Genomic DNA, 25,632 nt, shown 5'->3' on the forward strand with positions numbered 1-25,632 from the left:
AGTGAAAAAACGAAAGCCGATGAACAAAAAAATCACGATATGCCAGGTGAGGACCATTCTAAGAAAGACGATAGCATCCCTGGAGAGCTGCTAAACGTTTCGACTTATGAGGATTACGAAGAAGATCAAAGCGAAACGATACCGGCCACAGCCACTGACACACATGCAGCTTCTCAACCGCCCTTGGCAAATATAAATATAGATCTACGTTCACCTACAAACGGCAACAGGGAGTTGGCTGAGTCGCCACACAAGTATCCAGCAATAAAATTAACTGCCCTGGAAACAAGGGCACTCACATCTAACAACCAAAGGACGGTAACTGTCCATGTAAAAGAGCAGGAATAAATCATCTCAAAACCTTTAACCATTAGCTGTGAGAAATTCCTCACCTTAGAAGCTAAAAGAATTCGAACCACTAATGATAAAAGATCTATGACCAATGAACTGGACGGAGTATCACCCAATTACGATGCAAAGAACGATAAACAAGAATTCCATACACTAGAGTCAAAAAGAACTCTGATTCATGCAGTGAAATTTCAAGAAAGCCCAAACGCACGAGCAATAAAGCATAACAGCGAATCACCTAAGCAGGAGACAAACACAAGAAGGACAGGCAAATGTCACTCCACAACAAGAAAGATAAAATTTGATTGCTATAAACGAGGGGCAGAGTCATCAGATGTACCAGCCAACAAACAAACGAATCGTCGGCCCAAAATAGATAATGATCGAAAGAAATTGGGGAAATACCTTATACGGCTTGAACAAATTGAAAAAGAAAAAGATGCTCTGATACTGAATCGGAAAAATGTGATGCTGCTACTTCACCAAATACCGCAATTGAGGATGGTGGCCTCTGAGGACATTCAAATTGTGGAATTTGAAGACGAAAGTGAGCATGATCGTGTTATTTTACACATAGCATCAAAAGTTATCTGTGACTCACTATTAAACAGTAGCATCACTTTGAACTCCCTGGGGTTTGATATCACCGAAATTAATAAGAGCAATGGGCCGGAGGAGCCCAAGAAATGTATATGTCCCTCAGATGGCCACCTATTTGCAATCAAAAGCCCCCTCAAGTTAGGGGGAGTATGTAAGGCCACGTGCAAGATAAATGAGTCGCTCCATCGAGTGAGTGAGGACAAGCAGATCTTTGAAGATGAGCAGATCAAAATAACGATCAATAAGATCGACAAAGTCGTTCAGCTAAGCTGTCCCAAACCCAGAGAGGAACAAGACTGGACCTGGGTTGCCCAAACCATCAACTGTTGTAACAAGAGCTAATGCCAGAGACCATGTCAACAGGAGGAGATCTGTATTGCCTCGTGGAACACTAGAGGCCACAGACATTTGTTCGGTGAAATTCCAATGAACTTAGAAGACGTGGATATTCTGTGCCTACAGGAGGCCTGGCTTTTGCATCTGCCTGTAGCTGACGGCTTCGAGATTGCTTTTAATACTGCAATCAAAGGAGCCAAAGGACGTCCAATGTCGGGGCTGCTCACACTTGTTAAACTTGGAAGCGGCATACGTATTTTATCTGCAAAAAATGCATCAGCATATATACAAGTAGTTGAGATTAAATTGCCGACACAGCAACCTAAATATACAGACCAATTAGCACTGATAAATGTCTATTGGCAACACACTGCTATGCAGACAGAAACATTCATGGACCTAGTCACGGAAACAATCTCGAATATCAAAGACAATGGGACAGAATCCAAGATTTTGATCTGTGGCGACCTTAACATAAACTGCTTAAAAGATTACACTAAAAGTGACCGTGCAAATGGGAAAGAGTTTAGTGATCCAACTGTCTCCGCATGGTTACAAGAAATGAAAGCATGGAATCTGAAGATTCTTAATGATGAAACGCCAGGTGATATTCCGGCACATTTTACATGGAAAAGGGACCAACAACAGTATACCATCGATTACATGTTTGTGTCAGAGAGAATGAAAAAGGATGTTGCTCGCTTGGACATTATTGAAATGGAGGCGAGCGATCACTGTATGCTAAAAACAACTCTGAAGATTCACTGTGTAAAAGGGAAAATCTCCTATCAATGTACAAACCTGACTGTGGCGCCAGGGCGCAATCGATTAAAGCTTACCCAAAATAAGTTAGAAAAGCTGAAAAAATCACTGGAGAATAGGTCTGCCACAGGGAAAATTGAATATGCCTCTCTATTGGAAACATATCGAGAGAAGCAAACTGTGAAGCCACGACCTGACTTTATAAAATTACATACTTGGGATCGTGAGATTGTCATCAAAAAGAAAGAGCTGAGCAAAGCACTGAGAAAGCTGAAAAGAACCAATACTCGTGCTATCTGCGAAAGAAAGATGAAACAAATGAGACAAACCTACAAGAATTGGTTGATTAGTCATAAACATGTTATGCTACAAAGAGATGCAGAAGTAATGATGGAAACAATAACCAAAAGGAACACCAGTGCATTTTGGACCTATTTGAACAACATAGCGACACCACAAGAAGCTATAATAAAAAACATGGTGTCGGAGAAAGATTGGGTCAAACACTACTCTGATACATTTTGCAACAATAACATAACATGCAGCAAACCATCCAATCTGAGCAATGACTGGTCCATCAAAATGGACAAAGATCCTATTAAAGAGCTACACACCCACACGGAAATTAAAATCAGATTAGATTCTGGGGGGACGCTCAGCGAATCCATAAAAACAAACCAAGGAGTAAAACAGGGTTGCCCGTTGGCAGCGACTCTATTTGGCTTCTACCTGTCCGACATCGGAGAATCCATCGAAGCAGTAAACTCCAATCCACCGAGAATTAATGGAACGAGCGTAAACTGGTTGCTATATGCAGATGATATCGTACTGCTCGATTTAACACCTATTGGACTGGCAAGAAAACTAAAGAGTCTGGAAGAATATGTGGAGAAAAATAAATTGAAAATCAATCCTGCAAAATCGGAAGTCATAATTCTACAAGATCTCACACGAAATAACAAGCAAGTCAAAAGAAATAATTTGACCTGGAAACTGAACAACGAAAAATTGAATTGCGTCAAAAAGGTAAAATACCTGGGAATGTGGATTAACAGCAACATAAATGATGCTCCGTGGGCTGAAAACGCAAAGCAAAAATGCAAACAACTAGCATGTCAAGGACTGATAATAAACAAAAGATATGGGAAGTTTTCCTTGCTACCTGTTTTAGCCCACTACAACCAAAAAGCAGTCCCAACATTGATTTATGGAGCAGAATGCGCTCTAGGAGCTGCCTCGAATCTATGGGGACAACTAGAAAATCAATACTGGAGGCGTGCCCTTCAACTACAAAAAGGCATTCCAAGCGCATGTCTACGGTATGAACTAAATCTAATATTCATAAATGCGCGAGTCTTGTGGAACATGCTGTCGACCTACAGGAAAATAATTATTGACGAATGTACACCACAATTTGTAATATTACGAGACGCAATGGAAGGAAAACAGGAATCTGTACTGAAAAAATGGATTGATGCATGCCAAAGCCATCTTGCTGAAATAGGCACTAACTCGGAAATGCTGAAAACTAACCCAAACTATGTGAAAAAAAAGCTATGGGTACGAGATTGGTGTGCAACAGTGGACGATAGAAATCGCCATACACTGATGAAAGATGCGGCTACTGAAGCAAAGGACCAAAAAAACAACTGCAATACGTGGTAAAAACAGCTAATGCCAGACACAGAAGGATGCTCCTAAAATTCAGGTTACATCTGTTTGACACAAGATCAAGTTTAGCCCTGAGATATCGGAAGCCTGATGTGATAGAGAGTTGTCGATTCTGTAATGACCACTCTGAGACATTAAAACATCTCACGTTATATTGCTCTGGTCTAACAGATTTGAGAACTGTGCATCTGAGCAAGGTAATTAACCAATATGCAACCCTATCAGGAGAGGAGCTTTGGTTGAAATTTGCAAATCCACTACAGAAAGACGTTTTTGGCCTGACAAATTTCCTACAAAAATTGGAAATCTTATTATCAACGGAAAATTAAGAGATATTATCTCAAGAATCGGAAACTACAAAAAGGCAGAGATGCCGAAACAGCAACCGGAGAGACTAACTGAAACAACATCCACTGTTGAGCGTATAGTAGCTGTGATCAACGTGGATTGAACTTTACTCCATCTTGAATAGCGATATGTGATGAATGGAACAAACTGTGCTAACTTGGGCCAATAAGGCTGCTTGCGAAATCTCTGCCTTTTGTGAATGTGTAAAGAAGGGAAAATATTTCAAAAAGTTTGTATAAACTAAATTAAATAATAATTAAAAATAAAAGATGGCAGGCTTGCTGGGAATGTCATAGTACCAGCCTTTTTTATTTTTATTGTGCGTTAGTATTTATTAAAGACATGGGGTAAGCGTTTTTTCTAATTTAAGGACAAATTCATGGGGCGAAATATGTCCCATTAGCACTATTTCCGTAGGGAGCACTACAATAGTGGTCTTTGTCAGTGGCAAGATGCCCCAGGCCCAGCAAGTGGTGCACTTTGCATGCACCAAATAAATAAAGACATCAATAAAGAAACATCAAGCATGTTAAATGTCTCTGGCAAGTTTCTGTGGCCTTAAGGGTACATTGGACACACCTCTGTCACTTAGGATTTAGTCCATTCATGGATTCTAACACCTGAACTTCCATGACACAGGATTCAGCCCACTCATGGATTCCAAATCCACTCTAGCCGACATCAGAGAGGAAAACCTGACCTTCCATGACACAGGATTCAGCCCACTCATGGATTCCAAATACACGTTAGCCGTCATCAGACCTTCCATGACACAGGATTCAGCCCACTCCTGGATTCCAAATCCACTTTAGCCGACATCAGAGTGGAACACCTGACCTTCCATGACACAGGATTCAGCCCACTCCTGGATTCCAAATCCACTTTAGCAGACATCAGAGTGGAACACCTGACCTTCCATGACACAGGATTCAGCCCACTCATGGATTCCAAATACACTTTAGCCATCATCAGACCTTCCATGACACAGGATTCAGCCCACTCATGGATTCCAAATCCACTTTAGCCGACATCAGAGAGGGACACCTGACCTTCCAGGACACCTGACTCTCCATGACACATGATTCAGCCCACCCAAGGATTCCAAATCCACTTTAGCCGACATCAGAGAGAAACACCTGACCTTCCATGACACAGGATTCAGCCCTCTCATGGATTCCAAATCCACTTTAGCCGACATCAGAGAGGAACAGCTGACCTTCCATGACACAGGATTCAGCCCACTCATGGATTCCAATTCCATTATAGCTGACATCAGAAGGGGAACGCCTGCCCTTCCATGACACAGGATTCAACCCACTCATGGAATCCAAATCCACTTTAGCCGACATCAGAGAGGAACAGCTGACCTTCCATGGCACAGGATTCAGCCCACTCATGGATTCCAAAACCACTTTAGCCGACATCAGAAGGGGAACGCCTGACCTTCCATGACACAGGATTCAGCCCACTCATGGATTCCAAATCCACTTTAGCTGACATCAGAGAGGAACAGCTGACCTTCCAAGACACAGGATTCAGTTAGCTCATGGATTCCAAATCCACTGTAGCCGACATCAGACCTTCCATGACACAGGATTCAGCCCACACCAGGATTCCAAATCCACTTTAGCTGACAGAGAGAAACACCTGACCTTCCATGACACAGGATTCAGCCCACTCCTGGATTCCAAATCCACTTTAGCCGACATCAGAAGGGGAACGCCTGACCTTCCATGACACAGGATTCAGCCCTCTCATGGATTCCAAATCCACTTTAGCTGACCTCAGAGAGGAACACCTGATCGTCCATGACACAGAACACCCCAAAGTTTGAATGCAACTTTCTGTATTGGCGGTGCCTGCCATGGCAGACAATGTGATACTTCTAGAACAGTCCGAACAATGGGATAGAGTTTCATGATCAGCCTTCCAATGGACCAACCGGAGACAACAGGTTAGCATCGACATCGTGTTCTCAAACGGCAATTAATCTTGCAGTTCTCCAAATTCTCGTCGCACCGATTATTCAACATTCGTATGATGCCCTTATTTCAAGGTATCACGCAACATTCCCTGCAAGTCCGAAAGTGCTCGATATGCACGCAGGTGCAGCGCCGGCTGCAGAATTACTTGGGACCCCTTGAGAAGATGTTAGGCTACAGTGAACCTCTTGAGCCCAGATGGCACAAGAAAGCAATGTGGTGATACGTAATCCAAACGAGAACATGCCACATTGCTATGGCCTTGCGAGCTAAGGGCCCCAACATCTCCTATGCAAAAAGTCTGTGGGCTCAACCAAGATGTCTTCTTCTCTCTCCAGGTGGGAGCCGCCATGAAGAGCAGCAACTTTCAATGGATGATTCCTTTCACTCTTGTCTCAAATGTAACTTTCTCCCTCTTGTCTTTAAATCTCTCTATGGCCTTGTGCCCTCTTATCTTGCCTCTGATCTCTTTTTATTCTCCTGCACGTGTTCTTAATGCGCAGCCTCAATTTCAGCTATCGGTTCCCCCCTGTGCCCAATCACGATTTTGTTCTTTTACTTTGCTAGCTCCATTTCATTGGAATGTTCTTCCTCTATCGCTTCGTTATATTACCTCTTACTCTCCATTTCGTACTACTCTTAAGACATATCTTCTTCCCTTAGAATGACAACCATGAATACTTTTTTGTCGTTTTTAACCCTGCATTTTATTGTACTCTTAAGTGTGTTCTATGTTTAACGATTTGGCGAAATGCGCTATATAAGTCACAAATAAATACAAAATGTATATTTATTTATATTTATAAATGTATAGGGCACCGCAGCCCGCAGGCATCAGGGCGCCAACATAAAGACAAGGAAAACAAAAATTCAAAGGGACACACGTGAAGGAGAGTGTGAAAACGAGGCAGTAACAAATGCCAACCTAAACAGGGTGGTCTTCAATGCTCGACAGAACTTTAAGTTGTTTCTTTCCAGTCTTAAAGCAATCAGGAGAGTGTTCCAGATCTTAGCGGCTCTAGTGGGGAAGGATCTGCCCAATCCATTGGTCTATTTGTAGTTGATCTGACCCTGATTTCCTGAATGCAGGGACCTACTGGGTACGTATGGATGAACCGGTGACTTCTGATCAAGCGGAGCAGCTCCAAAAAGACATCGATTTATTAGTATGCCGGCTTCAAAAGCAATCCCTTCTTTCACCGCCAGCCAATGTAGATCTCTTCTCTCAGCCCAAATGTGCTCACCTCTTGGTACATTTTTAATAATGGGCACAGAGTTGTTATGAATTGTTTGACATTTTGTCAGGCACGTGATATTAGCCCCTATCAGAAGCGCATTGCCATAGTGCAGCCTCGAGAGTATGGTAGTTCGGGCAATGGTAGTGCAGTTCTTTTCATTTACCAGCGGCCTGATGTGTCTAAGCAGGCATAGATGGTACCAGCAATTCTTGCTAATCTGGTTTACATAGGATTCTGCGCTCAGCAAGGATTCCAGAGTAATGCTCAGAATGGTCCCCTTGCGTAGAAGTGGAATTGTGCTGCTCTTGATTTTAAAGCCTGTGAAAATCGCACTAAGCTTGGCGCGAGCTTGCCATGAACCGAAAACGAGAAAATCGGTTTTACTGCCGTTTAGGCACATCCAGGTCATAGTCATCCATGCCTTAATGGTATTGTAGACGCCCAAGATATAGAAAGAATCCTTAGTGTAGTTACCACTCAGCTGTAGGACCAGCTCAGTGTCATCAGCGTAATTGGAAAAAGAATACGCCTGTGTCTTCTAACAGGGAGCATAGAGGTCAAACGTACAGGTTAAAGAGCACAGGTGACAGACTGGCACCCTGCAGAACTCCACAGTGGATAGGGGCCAGTGGTGAAAAAGCTTCACCCCAATGAATTTTGGACAGGCGATTTGAGAGCAGGGACTGGATCCAATCAACGCCCCGAACCTTTACCTGCCTGTTCTAGAGATCGCAGTAACTTGTTATGGTCTAGTAAATCGACCTCTCCCAATAGGCCAAGCAACACCAGCACACCAACTTTACCATCATCCACTGTCTTCGGCATATGGGTCTGTAGATCAATGAGTGCTGTCTCTGTGCTCTCTGCTTTCCTAACACCTGATTGTTGTTTATGTAGGATATTCCTGTAATTGTAATTGGTTATTTATAACGCACTTAATACCCATAGGGTATTATAATGAATCCACCTTTAGAATCTTTACCTTATCCTCAACGAAGTGTTGGAGTTGCGCAGTTGCGCATTTATCAAGGATTTTCAACAGGAAATGGCTGTTAGTGATCGGTCTAAGGTTACTCCAGTGTTTGGGGTCTAAGCCAGATTTTTTGAGCAATGGGATGACCGTTACAACTTTAATAGCTTCAGGGATGTGGTTGTCTCTGAAATAGGCATTTACCATACGAGTGAAGAACAGGATGGACCGCTCTTGATGTTCCAGTATAATCCTAGAAGGGAGAATATTTTCGGCACAAATACAAAAACAAATGATGCTCAGAGGAGTCCTCTCACTCCAGCCAATGGGCAATCGGTCGCAGTTGCCACAGCACTGACTATCTCACCAGGGCTGTTAGAAAGACTATGCTGGAGCTAGGAAGAAAGATAGCCTAAAACGCGAGAGGATTCAGAACGGAGAGGCTAGATAGACTCTATCTGAACCCAAGGCCTTCATACCACAACTCACTGCTTTGAAAGAACTCAATTGGCTGCAGTGCTTTAAGTGAGATCAGAAATCACGGAGGCACAACACTAAACCCCAAAACTATATTTGGGGTGAGCCCTAAAACGTGTATGGCAAGGCCTACACATCCCAAGTGGAGCAGGAACTTTTAAAAGACGTGCGGCCGCTTTACTACAGCCGTGTTAACCCATGAAAGGGAGCAAAATCTATTTTTAAAGGTGGGTTAGTTATAAAATGTCATAGAAAGATTACGCCTCAACCGAGGTGCATGATTTTGGTCGAACATAGAATGACATGGAAGAAATATATTTTTACACAATTGAAGGAAGACTTGTTTCTCATTAAGGAGAGAGATGTTACAGCGTCCGAGACTGGTAACTCACATCTCTTACTTAGGTTGACTTGCAGGCATGTAGCTACTAAAGTTCAAGGACATGCGCCTGGGTTGAGGTGTAATATTTCTTTCAGATTTTTGACTATAGGTGTTGGGGAAGCCTATAAACACCTGCCCCGGCTGCAGTACGCAGACAAACCTTTTTCCTAAACGCAGCCATACTTATTAAATGTTTCAAGCTGTTATGATTCTGAGAAAGATGTGATGGTGGCATTACTTGGCAAGAGCACTATTGTCACTCTGCATTTTTTCTTTGAGGGTTAGCATGCATCTCAATTGGAAAACAGGTCGGGGTAATCAGGCTGGGGAGCCCCGGTCAGGACCACAACTTCATAGGACTTTTTGCGCCCTTCTGGAGCTGAGTCTGAGAGAGCCGTGGCCCACCTAAAGCTCTGAATTACTCCTACTGTGACAGCGAATGAAATTCAAAAAGCTGTGCGCAGCTTGGTCGATATACCCCAAAATACCTGCAGAAGCTGATCCTCAGTTATTGAGTCCCAACACAAACCTTCCGTTCAGGCCATGACAATCCGCCGTTCCATCCCAGATCCAATTCTCAGTAACCCATGACCATGAGAACTAAAAACATGGCCACCGGGCTTTCTGCGCGCGGAGTATCATCATAGAATACGGGCCTTTGTCCTGGGACATAAAGCGGAAGCCCATGCTTTCTGCTCCAGTTGCTCCGAACTGAACCTCTCCGGGGGGCTTTCATTATGCGTCCACCGAGGGATTGCTTTGGACATTTCCAAGCACAATGCTCCGCCCGTCCATTTTAGGCAAGTCAGATCTTTTTGCAAACGCTTAATGACAGGCCTTTGCCAACAATGTTGGAGCCCCTCAATTGAGAACAAACAGGACCAAATGAGTTGTTGTAGCTCCTGCGGGACTACATACATGGTTTTCCGCTCACTGCGCCGTATCTGCTTGCATATCAGTCTCTTCCTGCCCAAAAAACAGGGTTGGACTGGGAACCAAAAGAGGCCCTGGAAATAATGTGCAAAGGGGCCCCATATGAGACACAAGCCCAACCCATTTCCCATGATAACATTTGGGAAAAAATGGGTTACCACACAAAAGAGGCCCAGGGTGCAGAGGCCTCCTGGGACATTTCCCTATAGGCCAGTCCGCCCCTGCCCAAAAAGATAGTGCAGCACTGCCCATAACAGGCAATTCACCTACGAGCAATCTGTAATGGAAACTAGGGGTCGTTATGGTAGATAGTGCGCTAGTTGCCGCCAAAGGTTCGAACCAATACAAATAATATGTTATGGGAGGGCTAGGCTGCGACAAAACAATTCCACTTGTGCCCCCTAGTAGGTACCAGGACACAATGACTGAAAAGAGAATTGGAGGTAAGTTCGATGCGCGAATCCCACGTGTTGAAATCAATATGGAATCGAAAGGTTCTTGAAAGAAGTAAGTTCTTTCAAATTGGATCTTGTACTGTGATAAGTAAAGCCTTTATATTCATTTTGATTTTTGATAATACAACAGCTGACACGTGTTTCGACCCCCGGGTCGTTATCAAGGCTGCACACGTATAAGTAATTAAATAAACAGAAGACATAGTGTACGAAAAATGATTCTGGCCAAATGAGATGTTCCCATAATGCTGATACAAATTCACAAAAATCTCTGATATTGATAATGGCTGCAGCAATGTTACAAATAATCAATTTAGAAAAAAATGTAAATATACATGTATAGAGACAGGAGGGAGAGGCTGTCATAAGTATGAATTAGCTAGGTTTATTGCAATAATCTAGAGCAATATTAAGAGAATACCAAAGAGGGAACTGACAGTACAAATATCAAGAAATATATACGGGTTAACTGGACTTGTGATTGGAGGTCTAATACAAAATTAATTATAAAAATACATGCATTTCATGGACTGTATTACGACCTATGTCAGTACAGCGAAAGTAGCAAATGAGATTCGATTCCAATTGTCTGAGTTTGAGGCAAGTATTGCCACCACGTTTTCCACATTTTGCTCTGATCAAACCTATAAAGCGAATGCCTGCTTTGTTATCTATTTGATGTTGGGTTTGCCAGTGCATCGCCAGGGGCAAGTTGGTGTCCATTTTATTGAGACTGGAGAGATGTTCTCTGATGCGAACTCTCAATTGTCTTATAGTACTACCTATATATAGTTTGTGACAAACACATAAAATGACATATACAGCTCATTTGGATTTGCAATTGATGAAGCCTTTGATTTGAATTAGTGTCCCATTAGTGTCAGAAAATTCTTGGCAGCTGTGATGTGCATACTGGCATTGATTGCAGTTACCACATTTAAAGAAACCAACAGGTAGTTTCAACCATGTGGAGGAAATTCTGGTGTCAACTTGAGTCAAAAAAGGAGGGGATGAGTTTGTTCCGAAGAATATTGGCTTTGGTAAAAGTGAACTTGGGCTTTTCCGTGCTATAGTGAGCAAGATCTTTATCTAAATATAGTAAATTCCAATGTCTGGATGCAAGTTTGTATAAAGTAGACGAGTCTCTTGAAAACTGTGTAATGATTGAGATTGGTCTCCTTTGATTGGATGCTGAAATTGTTCTTAGCCGTATCCACTGCCATTACCAATGTCCTAATTGTGTCTTTACATTTTTCCTACATACTTTATGCATGGTCCCTTCCTTACTTTTTTTCCACGCACCTACTCCATAAATTGCAGTGACATTATTTACTGGTGACCTTACTTTCATTATTTTTCTGGCTCACAGGCTCTTTCAGGTGCTTGATAGACTTCCCACGCACATACCCTATACCCATGAGATGTTCCCATATGCATGCTACTTAGAATGCTCTGTAACCAGCCATCAATTGTTCAACGTACTCATTTTTACTTTGTATCTTTCATTCTATTTAATGTTTGATATCATCCATCGCCCAACTGAACCATGGTATGGTTTGCAATTTAATTTTATGATACTTTTGTCTTTTCAATGCCTAACAATTTCTTATCAATGGCATGATGAATTTATTTCATAATTTACTTGTTTAATTTTTCATGATGTGATGATCTTATTTCACAATATTCGGCAACCCTATGATGTGTTTAATTCACTTTACCATGCTTTACTTTTTCAATACTCTAATGTTTTTGTTTTTGTACACTATGTCTTCTGTTTATTTAATTACTTATACATGTGCAGCCTTGATAACGAATGGTGTATTATCAAAAATCAAAATAAATATAAAGACTTTACTTGTAACAGTACAAGATCCAATTTGAACGAACTTACTTCTTTCAAGAACCTTTTGAATCCATATTGATTTCACCTACGAGCAAGACTGTCGGCAACAAGCCCGGGCATGTGTTTATCTAGGCCGGGGGGATAGCACAGGGGTAACGCGTTTGTCTTGGAAGCAAGACAACGAATCCCGGTGCCACGGTTGGAGACTGGTCTCCGGCAATACACGATTTATGAATGAATTGCCATGCTAAGCGTCATCACTGCGGTGCAAAGTCTTTAGGTCCCTCTGCTGCGGATGAACATGGCCAAGTAACCTGTTCTTATGGATGACATCCACTCAGCCACTAAGAGCTATCAGCTAATATTATTCCCACCAATAATATGGTCGTCAGGAACTGCCATAGGCGACATACTAGTGAGGATAATTTTGGGGGTAAATGGGAGCAGAGGTTGCGGGGTGTCCCCTGCCCCCTTTAAAATAATATGGAGGTTGCTGGGAGTGTCCACGCAGGTTTAATGGGTTAATATTGCCGGAAAACTATTCTTGTATGGCGTTATTTTTGCGGCGATAGTAACACATGGAACACACTCAGGAGGATGTACAAGAACATGTTAACTCCCTGCGCCACACAGCGGTCAGCAGAGGGCCTCTCACACTTAACCTAGATGTGGATCCCTTGCTCTCTGGGCCTCAACAGGTGCAGCACCTCGGCCTGCCGGATACCCCTGTGTGTGGTTACTGTTGGTGGTCTTTTTCAGAGGAGAATTGCCTAGCATTTCAAACCTGGAAGGCCCTGGGGGATTAGGGAAGGGGGTGACGGGGGTGCAGATTGATTTGAACCTAGATAAATCTTCTCTGCTATGGCCTTGGGAGCTAAAACACGATTGCACACCTCTGAGAGGCCATCATCCCGTATAATCGTGCATTTGGCCTCTTTTGTTGTCAGCAGAGGGGCTCTCACACTTTTGGAAGGCCTTCACGGCAAACACGACTGCCTCTTCCTCAGTCCAACTGGCCTTTCAGGTGCACTGACTTGTGGCTGAGTCTTCCCCAGACCTCCCAGGCCCACCAGCTATTGGAAGTCGCTCATGACCCTCAACCTTCCCCTCTTGGCATTTAGTTTATGTTTAGGATTATATGAAATTGACGGTCAAGGGACACTAAGGGCCTGATTCATGGATTTTTTTTTGCACTGTGCAAAGTGTCTTTTCACTGGTGCAAATTGACTTTGCACTGCCAACCAACGCAGTGATTCATGGAACCGTGCAAAGTGTATTTTTGCAGTGCAAAGTGACTTTGCTTGGCAAAAAGACACTTTGCACGGTTCCATGAATCAAGGTGTTTGCTGACAGTGCAAAGTCAATTTGCACTATTGAAAAGTCACTTTGCCCCTTGCAAAAAATTCCATGAACCAGGCCCTTAGTTACGGCATGCATTCAAAACAGTGATGCGACTTTGCGAACATATCATGGGCAACGAGCATTCATTTTTATTTGGCGCAAGCGTTGCAAGGTTATAGCTGAATAATTGTTATGCATTACTGAAAACATTAGAATACATGTAGGTTAAATGTTGCTCTTATTAAGCGCTTCATGCCAGATTCCTCCCGCCTCTGAGCGCTGTATAATACCATGCGATGCTAGTGCCCAATGTAATGGTACCCCATTTCTCGCCCTTGCCAGGGTGAGCGCTTAACTCGCAGAGCTATCCACTGAGACATGTTTGAAGACTGGACGCTGACATGCGGATCTGCTGACACCTTGGATAGAGGCAGCCTCTCTTGAGTGCAGAGCCTGCCTTCGCCACAGCATGCACCTAGTGTACAGTGTAAGTGCATTCCTCCCAGGCAAAGAATGTGCCCCGGTGACCTTTCTCAAACACTGCACCTCCTGACATTCTTACGGGGGAATGTTGGCAGCGTGGACTTTACACATGCCAGAGGGGTCGCCTCGCGGACATGAGAGCAAAAATCGAATGTTGCCCTTAAATTGCAAGCCTGCCTCCACCTCTGCGGAAGCGGACAGGCTGATGCCATTGAAAGGCTGGCAAGGCTGGGGCAGGGCAGTCGCATCACAGGGCACAGCCAGCTGAGTCAGCCGCATCAGGCTGGAGACCGTAATGCAGTGTATATGAGAAAGCCACGTGCCCTGAATTTCAGTGGCGATGGCCTGCTCGGCGATTGGTCAGTCCGGACACCTGGTTGGTTTGTACTATTCACGGTGTGCACGAGATCCCCCTTATCGCCCCCACCCCCATCCCCCGTGCCTGTAGGAAAAACGAATCATTTATCGTTAGCTAAGTAGGCCTCTGTTTCTCGGCACGCCTGGGCAGTGAGGCGTGCATGCCAGGTCAGCCGAAAGACCAGTAGGGCTGGGGCAAAGTCAGTCCCCGTCCCTAAGCATGGTCCAGAAGCAACGGCCGCTCTCAAATGCCCCACGTTCTCTATAGCTCTATAGGTCGGATATTCTTGTATTCCTTATTGTGCTGACATTGGTGTTAACCCCTCTTATGATTGGGGGGGGGGGGGTACTAATAAGGAGTCTCTGGAGCCATTGAGTCTGGTGGACTCCTGCTGGAGGTTGCAGCTTGTGCCTCTTGCCTGCTAGAGGTTGAAGCTTGTGCCCCTTGCCTGCTAGAGGTTGAGGTTTGTGCCTCTTGCCTGCTAGAGGTTGCAGCTTGTGCCTCTTGGGTGCTGGAGGTTGCAGCGTGTGCCTCTTGAGTGCTGGAGGTTGCAGCTTGTGTCTCTTGCCTGCTAGAGGTCGCAGCTTGTGCCTCTTGCCTGCTGGAGGTTGCAGCGTGTGCCTCTTGCCTGCTAGAGGTTGCAGCTTGTGCCTCTTGCCTGCTAGAGGTTGCAGCTTGTGCCTCTTGCCTGCTGGAGGTTGCAGCTTGTGCATCTTGCCTGCTAGAGGTTGAAGCTTGTGCCTCTTGCCTGCTAGAGGTTGCAGCTTGTGCCTCTTGATTGCTGGGGTTGCAGTGTGTGCCTCTTGAGTGCTGGAGGTTGCAGCTTGTGTCTCTTGCCTGCTGGAGGTTGCAGCTTGTGCCTCTTGCCTGCCGGAGGTTGCAGCGTGTGCCTCTTGGCTGCTGGAGGTTGCAGTGTGTACCTCTTGCCTGCTAGGGGTTTCAGCTTTTGCCTCTTGCCTGCTAGAGGTTGCAGCGTGTGCCTCTTACCTGCTGGAGATTGCAGCTTGTGGCTCTTGAGTGCTGGAGATTGCAGCGTGTGCCTCTTGAGTGCTGGAGGTTGCAGCGTGTGCCGCTTGAGTGCTGGAGGTTGCAGCGTGTGCCTCTTGAGTGCTAGAGGTTGAAGCGTGTGCCTCTTTCCTGCTAGAGGTTGCAGCGTGTGCTTCTTGAGTGCTGGAGATTGCAGGGTGTGCCTCTTGAGTGCTGGAGGTTGCACTGTGTGCCTCTTGAGTGCTAGAGGTTGAATCTTGTGCCTCTTGCCTGCTAGAGGTTGCAGCTTGTGCCACTTGAGTGCTGGAGGTTGCAGCGTGTGCCTCTTGATTGCTGGAGGTTGCAGCTTGTGCCTCTTGCCTGCTGGAGGTTGCAGCTTGTGCATCTTGCCTGCTAGAGGTTGAAGCTTGTGCCTCTTGCCTGCTAGAGGTTGCAGCTTGTGCCTCTTGATTGCTGGGGTTGCAGCGTGTGCCTCTTGAGCGCTGGAGGTTGCAGCTTGTGCCTCTTGCCTGCTGGAGGTTGCAGCTTGTGCCTCTTGCCTGCTGGAGGTTGCAGCGTGTACCTCTTGCCTGCTAGAGGTTGCAGCTTGTGCCTCTTGCCTGCTAGAGGTTGCAGCGTGTGCCTCTTACCTGCTGGAGATTGCAGCGTGTGCCTCTTGAGTGCTGGAGGTGGCAGCGTGTGCCTCTTGAGTGCTAGAGGTTGAAGCTTGTGCTTCTTGCCTGCTAGAGGTTGCAGCTTGTGACACACGAGTGCTGGAGGTTGCAGCGTGTGCCTCTTGAGTGCTGGAGGTTGCAGCGTGTGCCTCTTGCCTGCTGGAGGTTGCAGCTTGTGCCTCTTGCCTGCTAGAGGTTGAAGCTTGTGCTTCTTGCCTGCTAGAGGTTGCAGCTTGTGCCACCTGAGCGCTGGAGGTTGCAGCGTGTGCCACTTGAGTGCTGGAGGTTGCAGCTTGTGCCACTTGCTTGCTGGGGGTTGCAGCATGCATCTTACCTGCAAGAGGCTGAAGCTTGTGCCTCTTGCCTGCTGGGGGTTGCAGCATGCATCTTGCCTGCTAGAGGCTGAAGCTTGTGCCTCTTGCCTGCTAGACGTTGCAGCTTGTGCCTCTTGAGTGCTGCAGGTTGCAGCGTGTGCCTGAGTGCTGGAGGTTGCAGCTTGTGTCTCTTGCCTGCTGGAGGTTGCATCTTGTGCCTCTTGCCTGCTAGAGGTTGCAGCGTGTGCCTCTTACCTGCTGGAGATTGCAGATTGTGCCTCTTGAGTGTTGGAGGTTGCAGCGTGTGCCTCTTGAGTGCTGGAGGTTGCAGCTTGTGTCTCTTGCCTGCTAGAGGTTGCAGCTTGTGCCTCTTGCCTGCTGGAGGTTGCAGCGTGTACCTCTTGCCTGCTGGAGGTTGCAGCTTGTGCCTCTTGCCTGCTAGAAGTTGCAGCTTGTGCCTCTTGCCTGCTGGAGGTTGCAGCTTGTGCCTCTTGTCTGCCGATGTCGGCAGTGGTTGTCCTCTATGTGGACAGTACTTGGGAGAACACAAAAGAAGCAGGGGTCTGCAATCTTTGGTTCGCTTGACGTTTTGGACTACAACTCCCATCAACCCTAGCCAGCGTAGTCAATGGTGTGGGCTCATGGGAGTATTAGTGCAACACATTTGGAGAGAAGCAAGTGGCAGACCATCAGGGGTCTGAAACCTTTGGCTATCAGTGTCTTTTGGACAACACCTGCCATCAACCCTGGACAACATGGCTAATAATGAGGATCATGGGAGTCTAGTTCAAAACAGTTGGAGGACAGATATTGGTGAATCAGATAACGAACGATCTGTGTATTTTGGATTCAGCAAGGTAGGAACTTGGAGTTACCCCACCAGACACAGGGGCCTGGGACTAGCCCTGGGCACCAAAAAGTTTAGCGGCCTACATTTGTATATCAAAAAGCTGTTTGGGTAGTAGCATACTCGTACCTGCTGTCGAGTTGTTCAGTGGGTTTTTGGAAAATGGTGCATTCTCAAGCACTTTTCACCAGAACCGTTGGTCAAAACTACCAGTTCCACAGTGCACGGTTTTCAAGCTGGCTCACATTGACGCAGCACAAGTTAGGCCCATGCCATGCGTGCGCGCATCCTGGAAAGCAAATCAACGAGCTGCGGCAAGTGTTCCCTCAATGCAACAGCAATTGCTGGACACTCCGGCTGAAAAGTAAAGAATGTACCGAATGCTGAATTCCTAATACTGCAAAAGGAAATAAGAATCGGAAATTCATGTTGTCAGCTGTGTGCATTCCTTTTTATATGAAATGGTGAACTTTGCAACAAGGTGAAGTAACTGACAGTGCAGGGCAGGCCCTTAGAGTTTTTTAGCAAATTGTTTTGACTTTAAGATATCAGGAAGGGATTTGGTGGGATCGGTCAGTGCGTCCTGCTTGACACAATTGTTGAGAAATATGTTAAGGCGAGGGGCGGGCACGTGTTTGTCGCAGTCTTGGATCTTGCCAAAGCACTTTGATTCACTCGATCCGGCGTATGGTATACATTGGACAGGTTTGGGCTCCCTGAAGGATTATTGCAGTGAACTGTGACTCAGGGGACTACTGCATCCACTACAGGGGCCTGTGTTTGACCTCATGGTCACAGGTTCGAATCCCGGCAGGTCCACTCAGCCGTTCATCCTTCTGAGATTGGCACAATAAGTACCGTTAAATTGGGTAACAATAAACATACGTTATCTGTCAATAGCGCCGAAATGCCCCTCTGGGAGTGAATATGTGCTCTACAAATACACCTGTTATGTATGCTGAACATTCAGTGATGGTCCTGTGCCAATGGTTACACTTTAGATTTCACAAGCAAGGGAGTTAGACAGGGTTGCCCTCTCTCTCCACTGTTATTCATTCTTAATCTCGTAGGGTTCAACCCGCGTAACTCCTCAGCGAGAACTAACCCACAAGCTTTAAAAGGACGCAGATATGGTGCACTGTTGTATGCCGATGATACGGCACTGATCGGCCTCACTCTGAGCGGTTTCCAGCAACGCGCGCTGTATGCGGACAGATTTCTCACAGAGCATGACCTGGTATGGAATCCATCAAAGGGTAACATTTTGGTCTTTGGAAAGGATAAACCGAATTATGTTTGGTCGGTCAATAATGTTAACATTGATATAATTATCTAGGCCTATTGTTCTCCAAGAACGCCAGTTGGTCTCCCCATATCAGGACGGTGACGAGGGGGGCTCGGGCAAGTTTCAGGGGGTTGTTAAGATTTTATTACAGGTGTGGCGGTAAAAGATTGGGTAAATGCCTAAAGGTGTTGGAGGCTAAAGGGCATGACTCTGTACTATATGGCAGGGGAATGAAAGTCTTCTCTGGCTGTTTCCGTTTTTTAAAGATGGTGTCCGGCCTTTCTCCTAGGACCCCGTGCAATGCCTTGAGGCTAGAATATGTGGTGCAAGGCATCGCCGTTCTAGCCGAGCATACGTTTTTAGAGTTCTTTATAAGCGCACAGATAGATAACATTAAGAACACTAAGATGATACCAGCAGTCGCTGAAATAGTTTCCTCGCCTATGCAGGACACATTTTCTTGGTTTAAAAATGGGGCGGCAAAGAAATGGGGTGTGGATTCAGGTCAGACTTTTAATACTTTATCAGATCAGTGTGCTCTCAAATTGAGCACAGCTCGGTTAGAAGATGGCGCCGCTTTGAAGGGGGTCTGCTGACTACCCTAAATGACTTTTTTTGTAGCATCGGGGCAGAGTTGATCTGACAAAAGCCTTCTAGGAGCTCTTAGATCCCCTTGAATGAGATATGTTTCTTGTCCCGAATGGACTTAGCTGGGGGGCAATAAAGAGTGCACATGTGGATCTGGTTTCGATGAACACTTACTACATTTTCTACGGATTTCCCCAGTATTACCCAAAAAGACAAAATATAATTAACCAAATGGGAGATTTTCGTACTTTCGAACGGCTGAAAATTTCGACCAAATGCCCCATTCGTTGACATTATAGTGAACAAGGGGAGCCGGGACTCTGAGGGCGTGTCCCCTGCACCTTTGTTCACTAGAATGTCAGCTGGGGTTGCAGGGGTCCCCGCACCCGTTTGCATAAAGTTAAAACAAAAAAAAGGAAAAGACACTGTGGCACCGGTTCTCGATCACAGAAGTGAATGGGAACAGGCATCGCAGGGACACCACGGGAAACGGTGGCACACAGCGGATTGTCCCGCCGACGGGTAAGTAAGGGGGTGGGTGGGATCGGGTTATCCGAAATGGCTCCAGGAAGAAAAAACGAAAAAATAACATTTGGTTCTTTCTTCCTCTGTCATTTCAGATAGGAACAAATAACAATAGTCTGAATTTCCCCTCATCTTTTTTTTTTTTTATCTCAAAAGGAAATGGCTTAAGAGGCATTTCATTAAAAATTAGGTTAGGGCCACTATCGATGTCATTGGCCTATTTATTAATTTTAACAAGATTAACGTTATAGCCGAAGTATGCGAACATGTAAAAGCTATTTTTAAAAAGATACAGAAAACCTTTTTAGAATTGTATTCAGCTGATTTAAATTGGGTTTATTTCTAAAATCAGAATTGGTTAGTAGCTGTCTGAAGACGCGGGTAGCTTTGGGCTAGTGGTTGTATTGGAATGTGCTGGTTCATAAATGTGTTGATATCTGCGGCTGAATGAAAGGATCTAGTCTGAATCTTAGAATATTCTTAGCTTGGGTATGTGAAAAGGATCCCTGGAGAGAGTTTCTAGAGGGTGTAAGGGAAGGCAACAGTAGGACCACCTCCTGTGTTTGGAATGTCGATGTGTGTGCTTGTGTTTGTGTGTTTAATTTCATTAAGATTGTAACTTTTCCTTTTTTGTACTATTTATAATGTAATATGTATTTTAGATGTGTTTACGCATGATTGTTGCTGTTGTGCATAATTAATTTGAGCTTTCGAAAAATAGTTTTTGCATTCTTGCCTTTCGAATGCAAGCCATCAGAGTGAATTAAACTGACAGCAGATAGAGATGGGATGCAAGGGCAAACAGGAAGTGACCTTGGCGGTGCAGGATATGGGTACGTGATGTGGGGAGGGGAGGGGATATCCCTTCACATCTGATGGGGAGCATCCTTTCAGGAATCTTAAGTACATTTTGACAATAGTAAGAGCTGATGGTAGTGGCCTTCAACTGGTGGCTCCCCAGATGTTTTGTACTATGATTCCCATGATCCCTCACCATTGGCCATGTTGGCTAGGTCTGATGGAATCGGTAGTGCACATCTGGTGAGCCAATGGTATCAGACCCCTGTTTTAAGGCAAGTGCAACTGCCAGGACAAAGGCCTGCTGCCTGCTGGGTGCAATGGTTTAAGGGTGTAGGGAAAGCTGGGTGGGGTGGGGGGGGGTGGATGAGTTGTAATAGCAGGTCGAATTGAGAAGTAAGCTGGACCATTCAGAATAAGTGACCAAAGAAATCCGGGTGTGAGTCAGCTTTAATGAATCTACGCAGGGGTCTCCAACCTATGAGTTCCGTGATCCCTCACCATTGACTATGCTGCCTAGGGCTGATGGGAGTTGTAGTCTACAGAAACTCCTGTACGTCCTTTCATTTCTCAGGATAGGGCTGAGTTTGCAACCTTGTTCTGCAAAGGTTGTGCCACCCTGATGCATGGGAATATTGAGAATACTTAAGGGCCCCCTTATGATATAATGTCCCCTCTGAACATGTGTCAACTACGTGGCACTGATGAGCTCAGCTATGCACCCCCTTGGACAGTGGTTTTAGAGCAAACAAAGTCACGTGGATAGGGACACCCCCAGCGGAGGGCGCTTCATTACGATGCCCGCACCACCACATCTTGCGCCTGTGTCTTCGCATGCATGCCCATTTCCACGTGAGAGATGCTGGTACACCCCCGTTTATTTACTGGGCATTCTTGGACGTGGAATGATAATAAGCAAATCCAAAACTCCAAGTCCCAGAATGCAAAGTAAAAAGCAGGACTGGACTAACATCTCCCACATGGAAGGGAGCGTGTTGATGTGTGCCGAAAGCGCTCAGGTAGCGGGGTACTCACTGCCTGTTACTGTGCAGCGTATAATTTCTATTTAAAGTGGAGTGGAGGGGGCAATTGCTTCATTTTAAAAGTACCCTTTAGCGTGTGAAGTCGGGAAGGATAGCTCAGGGGCAAAGTGCTCGCCATGGAAGCAAGACGACACGGAACACCACAGGTTCGATCCCCGGATCCGCGCTTACAAACCTCTGGGTATTAAGCGCGTTATATAAATAACCTTTCATATCATAACACGGATCTGTTTAAGTCACATTGATCATATTCACTGGGGTCCAGACTCCTAAGAGAAGCCGCAGTGATGGAAACCCAGGGAGCCCCAAGGCGTGTATTTGTTTTTCCACCCGCACCCGGGTGCGCAGACAACGCTCTGTGAGTCCCCCCCCCCCCCCTGCCACCCCCTGCCACCCCCTGCACATTCCAGGCCCGGCCGTGCCTGCACGGACTCGCATGCCCGATCCCTTCTCCGCCTGCCTCCCAACTATTTTAATCATCCCGGAGAGAGGGTGGGCCCCGGGGAGAGGCATTTGGCAGGCGCGCATTAATAGAGCCGAGGTGGAGTCAGCCAATGGCCGCAGAGTTTGGAAAGTTTTTGCGGAGGGCTGTCCCACAGCCCAGATCTGCAGAGCCGTGCCATTTCCATCGCAGGCGCACACGGACACACACACACACACGGACACACACGCGCGCCGAGCTCTCCGCTTCTGGCTCCGGGCCCAGGCAACGACCAGGGGAAGCGGCCTTGCCTTGGCTCTGCAGTCGGGTGTCGCCTCGTCATCTAGTCCCTGGTCTCTTCTACTCGCGGGTCTTGCCCTGACACCATGGCGGACATCGACTTGCACATCGTGGAGCAGCCTGCGCCGTCCGAGACCTCGGAGGAGCAGGTGGCGGCCGATGTCCACGAGGGCAACGAGCCCGAGCTCATCAAGCCGGACCAGATCAACGGCGTGATGGTACTGACCCTACTGGACAAGATCATTGGCGCCGTGGACCAGATCCAGCTCACTCAGGGCCAGCTGGAGGAGCGGCAGCAGGAGATGGAGAGCGCCGTGACCAGCATCCAGGGCGAGCTGACCAAGCTGGCCAAGGCCCACACCACCACCAGCAACACGGTCAACAAGATGCTGGAGAAGGTGCGCAAGGTGAGCGTCAACGTCAAGACGGTGCGGCAGAACCTGGAGAAGCAGGCCGGCCAGATCAAGAAGCTGGAGCTCAACGAGTCAGAGCTGCTCAAGAGGAGGAACTTCAAAGTCATGATCTACCAGGTACTTGCCTTCCTTAACCCCCATCCTGTACAGATCTCAAGCCGTCCTGTGGTAGGCTTGGGCGTGGGCGCAACCCGGGCAAGGGTTCATGCCGCTTCAGGCACTAGGCCATATTGGCGCACCCTCCACCACAGTGAGGCCAGATGTGATATGTGTAGGGCCAAGAAGATTTCACTATGGCACCTCCAACTGGGGGGCTCCAAGCAGCTGCCCAGCATTACCCCTCTGTTCAATTGCTCCTGAGTAGGGTGGCCCGATGGCTTCTTCCACCTTGGGCTCTCCTTCTACATATCATTGGTATCAGGTGCTTAAATCCAATTTGTTACATTCAAGTTAAGGGGCGACTACTCCCAGAATGCATTATTTATAAATAATTAAAGCATTAGACTGGAATGATGATGATCGACTCCAATGGAAGCATCTCGCCGTCCTAGCTCAGAGTAGCTCCACGTACAGGTGTGTTGTCAGAGTTCTGGCCCTTTCTGGACCTGCCCTTATAGCAGGAGAATTCCATAGTGCAAGTACCAGGACACGGCGTGCGACTCAGGCAACACTGGGGCACCCAGAGAGCTCTGCATAGAAGGGCGTGGCAGGCAAGGGCCAGCTGCCTGTCCATTAACCCTGCACATTCCCGGTGTAGGCTCTTGCTCCTTGCTTGGACCCCACATAGTCTCCAGCTTTAACCTTGATTGAGGTGCCATTCGCTGCTTTTTACAACTCCGTTATTTTCTTTCCAATGCAAATGTTCGTATTTTGAATGGAGCACTTAATATTGGGGTTCAGCGCAAGTGTGTCGGATATTTGGGGGTGCCGGGGGGAGGGGGTAAAGGGGTCTTCCCAGGATGATAAAATGTGGTCAAGTTGCAAAGCGTGGAGTTGCACGCAGGGATCTTGGTTCCACAGTTGACAGCGTAACGAGCAGGTCACACCTCCCTGCTCCCCCAGCCCCCCTCCTCCCCCAGCCCCCCTCCTCCTCTGGGGATGGGGAGGGTGCTGCTCATAAGGGATGGGGAGATTTGCTGCAGGAGATTTAATCGAGGTAGAAATCAGCGATTTTTTTGCAACGGATATTGCCGCAAATATATGGGAGGGTGGATTTAGGTGAATTATTAATGTAGGGGTTAAGGGGGGGGGGCTGTGTGGGGAATCCCCCCGCATATATATGTACTCAAAATCTTCCAGTAAAAAAAAAAAGATGATTACTACTTCGATGAAAATAATTCGAAGACATCACTGTACCGCTGATAGCGGACGGGGAAGCGGGCAGCGTTGGCAAAACGCACTCGTGGAACTCCCCAAGCATGTCGGAGATACACTCCTTCTCTTGCGTCCCTGGCAAGCGCTTGCGCGCCACTCCTGGTCCCCCTGCTCCGGTTATGGACCTCGTGTGTTCGTTTGTGAAGGAGGATTGTACTTGCGAACAGAAACACATCTGTCCCACTTCTGGGCGCTTTACAATACTGGGCCAGTGAGTCATGAGATGATACATGAGCCCAGTGTAGCGGGGTGGGGGCGTGTGGTGTGGCGGGCGGGGGCGGGGGGGGCACAGTTACACTCGTGCCTCTACCTTGCAGTCCGTTCCACCTACCCCAGTATGACTTTATAGCCTGCACTGTGTCTGCTTAAAACATGCACCAATAAAAACAGCCCACCCCAGAAACTGAATTCCCTCCTGAGGTTTAAGTAATGGGGCCGGAGGGTGGCGAAGCATTTTCTCGAATTCGGAGGGATGAAAGGCGGAGCCCTGGCCCTTTAATGGGAATCGGCTATATGTGCTGTTCATGTCAGTTTTCTTTTTTTTCTTTTTATTTATTTTGCCTTTTTTTAAGTGAGGGGTTTCACACCGCACCCATCTCTGACCTCTTCAGCCCCCCCCCCCCCGCCCTTTTTACACCACTGCCCCCCTTGTTTGCTCTTTGAACGCCCTCCCGCTCGCGCACACAGCGCCTTTGCCAGCATTCTTTTGCTTGGCGCTGGGCTCGGAGTGGTGGCATTCCCAGGGGAACTTATGAACTGGTGACTGGACCTGGAGTTCAGCCAGTAGCCTCCTGAACCCCCGGATTGTTGTCGTCCTTTTGGATACTGGGGAGTCCCGCACACCTCGCCACTCGCATGCTTTTTGTCAGGTGTCACCAATTCTGGCGCCTGTTCACACATGCGGTAAGCTCAATACCCGTCCATAGACTTGAACGGGCTCACACCCACCAAAAACCAAACTCATCTGCTTTCACCCACCCTGGTGGCTCGAAACGTTGGGAGCTGTGCCTTAGGGCAGAGTTCTTGCTGCCAACCTTGCCTTGGCACGACTCCCATAAACGGGCCTCCACGCCCAGGTTTATTCAAAAATCTCTGGTGTGAAATCCCCCCCTTCTCGCCCCAGCAATGAACTGCCATGGTTTCTGCCAACTCCCCCAAGGTACATTCAGGTAGTCAGCCAATGGAAACACACCGACATTTGGGACGTGCCCAGTTAACATGAATGAAAAACATTTACATATAATTGACATTTTTTTTAAATGAACATTTTCTCACACCTCCGACTTTGGTCCTCCAAGGGCGTTCACCTACAGCACTTTGAGGCCATACCAATGGCACTAGGCGCTATACAAATGACATATTACATGACATCAGCTACAAAACTCCAACTAATAAATCAAAAAGGGTCATGTGCACATTGTAAGGTCATTCTGAGACGTGGCCTGGATTTCAGCATTGGGTGGGTGGAGTGGCCCCGCCCTACCGCTGAGAGCCAGAAATGCCCGTGTTCCTGCCCCTTGCTGCCCGCCTGCGTGGCAGGCCCTTGATGGGGTA

General features: G+C 46.8%; 2 protein-coding genes across 2 annotated transcripts in view; one reads left to right on the forward strand and one right to left on the reverse strand.

Annotated features, from left to right (window-relative positions):
• Positions 1-15,281: 15,281 nt before the first annotated feature.
• On the reverse strand, positions 15,282-15,902 carry LOC138520464 (glutamine-rich protein 2-like). The gene has a single exon (XM_069632839.1). The coding sequence runs from the start codon at positions 15,900-15,902 to the stop codon at positions 15,282-15,284; it is 621 nt and encodes a 206-aa protein (XP_069488940.1).
• A 6,290-nt stretch (positions 15,903-22,192) lies between these two features.
• CAVIN1 (caveolae associated protein 1) overlaps positions 22,193-25,632 on the forward strand; it is a 154,237-nt gene continuing 150,797 nt past the window's right edge. Inside the window, exon 1 of the mRNA XM_069634446.1 lies at positions 22,193-22,821. Coding sequence (XP_069490547.1) covers positions 22,378-22,821 — 444 coding nt within the window. The 5' untranslated portion in view covers positions 22,193-22,377. The remainder of the gene's footprint in view (positions 22,822-25,632) is intronic.

Source organism: Ambystoma mexicanum, chromosome 13, assembly GCF_040938575.1.
Source record: "Ambystoma mexicanum isolate Mex_15411 chromosome 13, UKY_AmexF1_1, whole genome shotgun sequence".
Lineage (NCBI taxonomy): Eukaryota > Metazoa > Chordata > Amphibia > Caudata > Ambystomatidae > Ambystoma > Ambystoma mexicanum.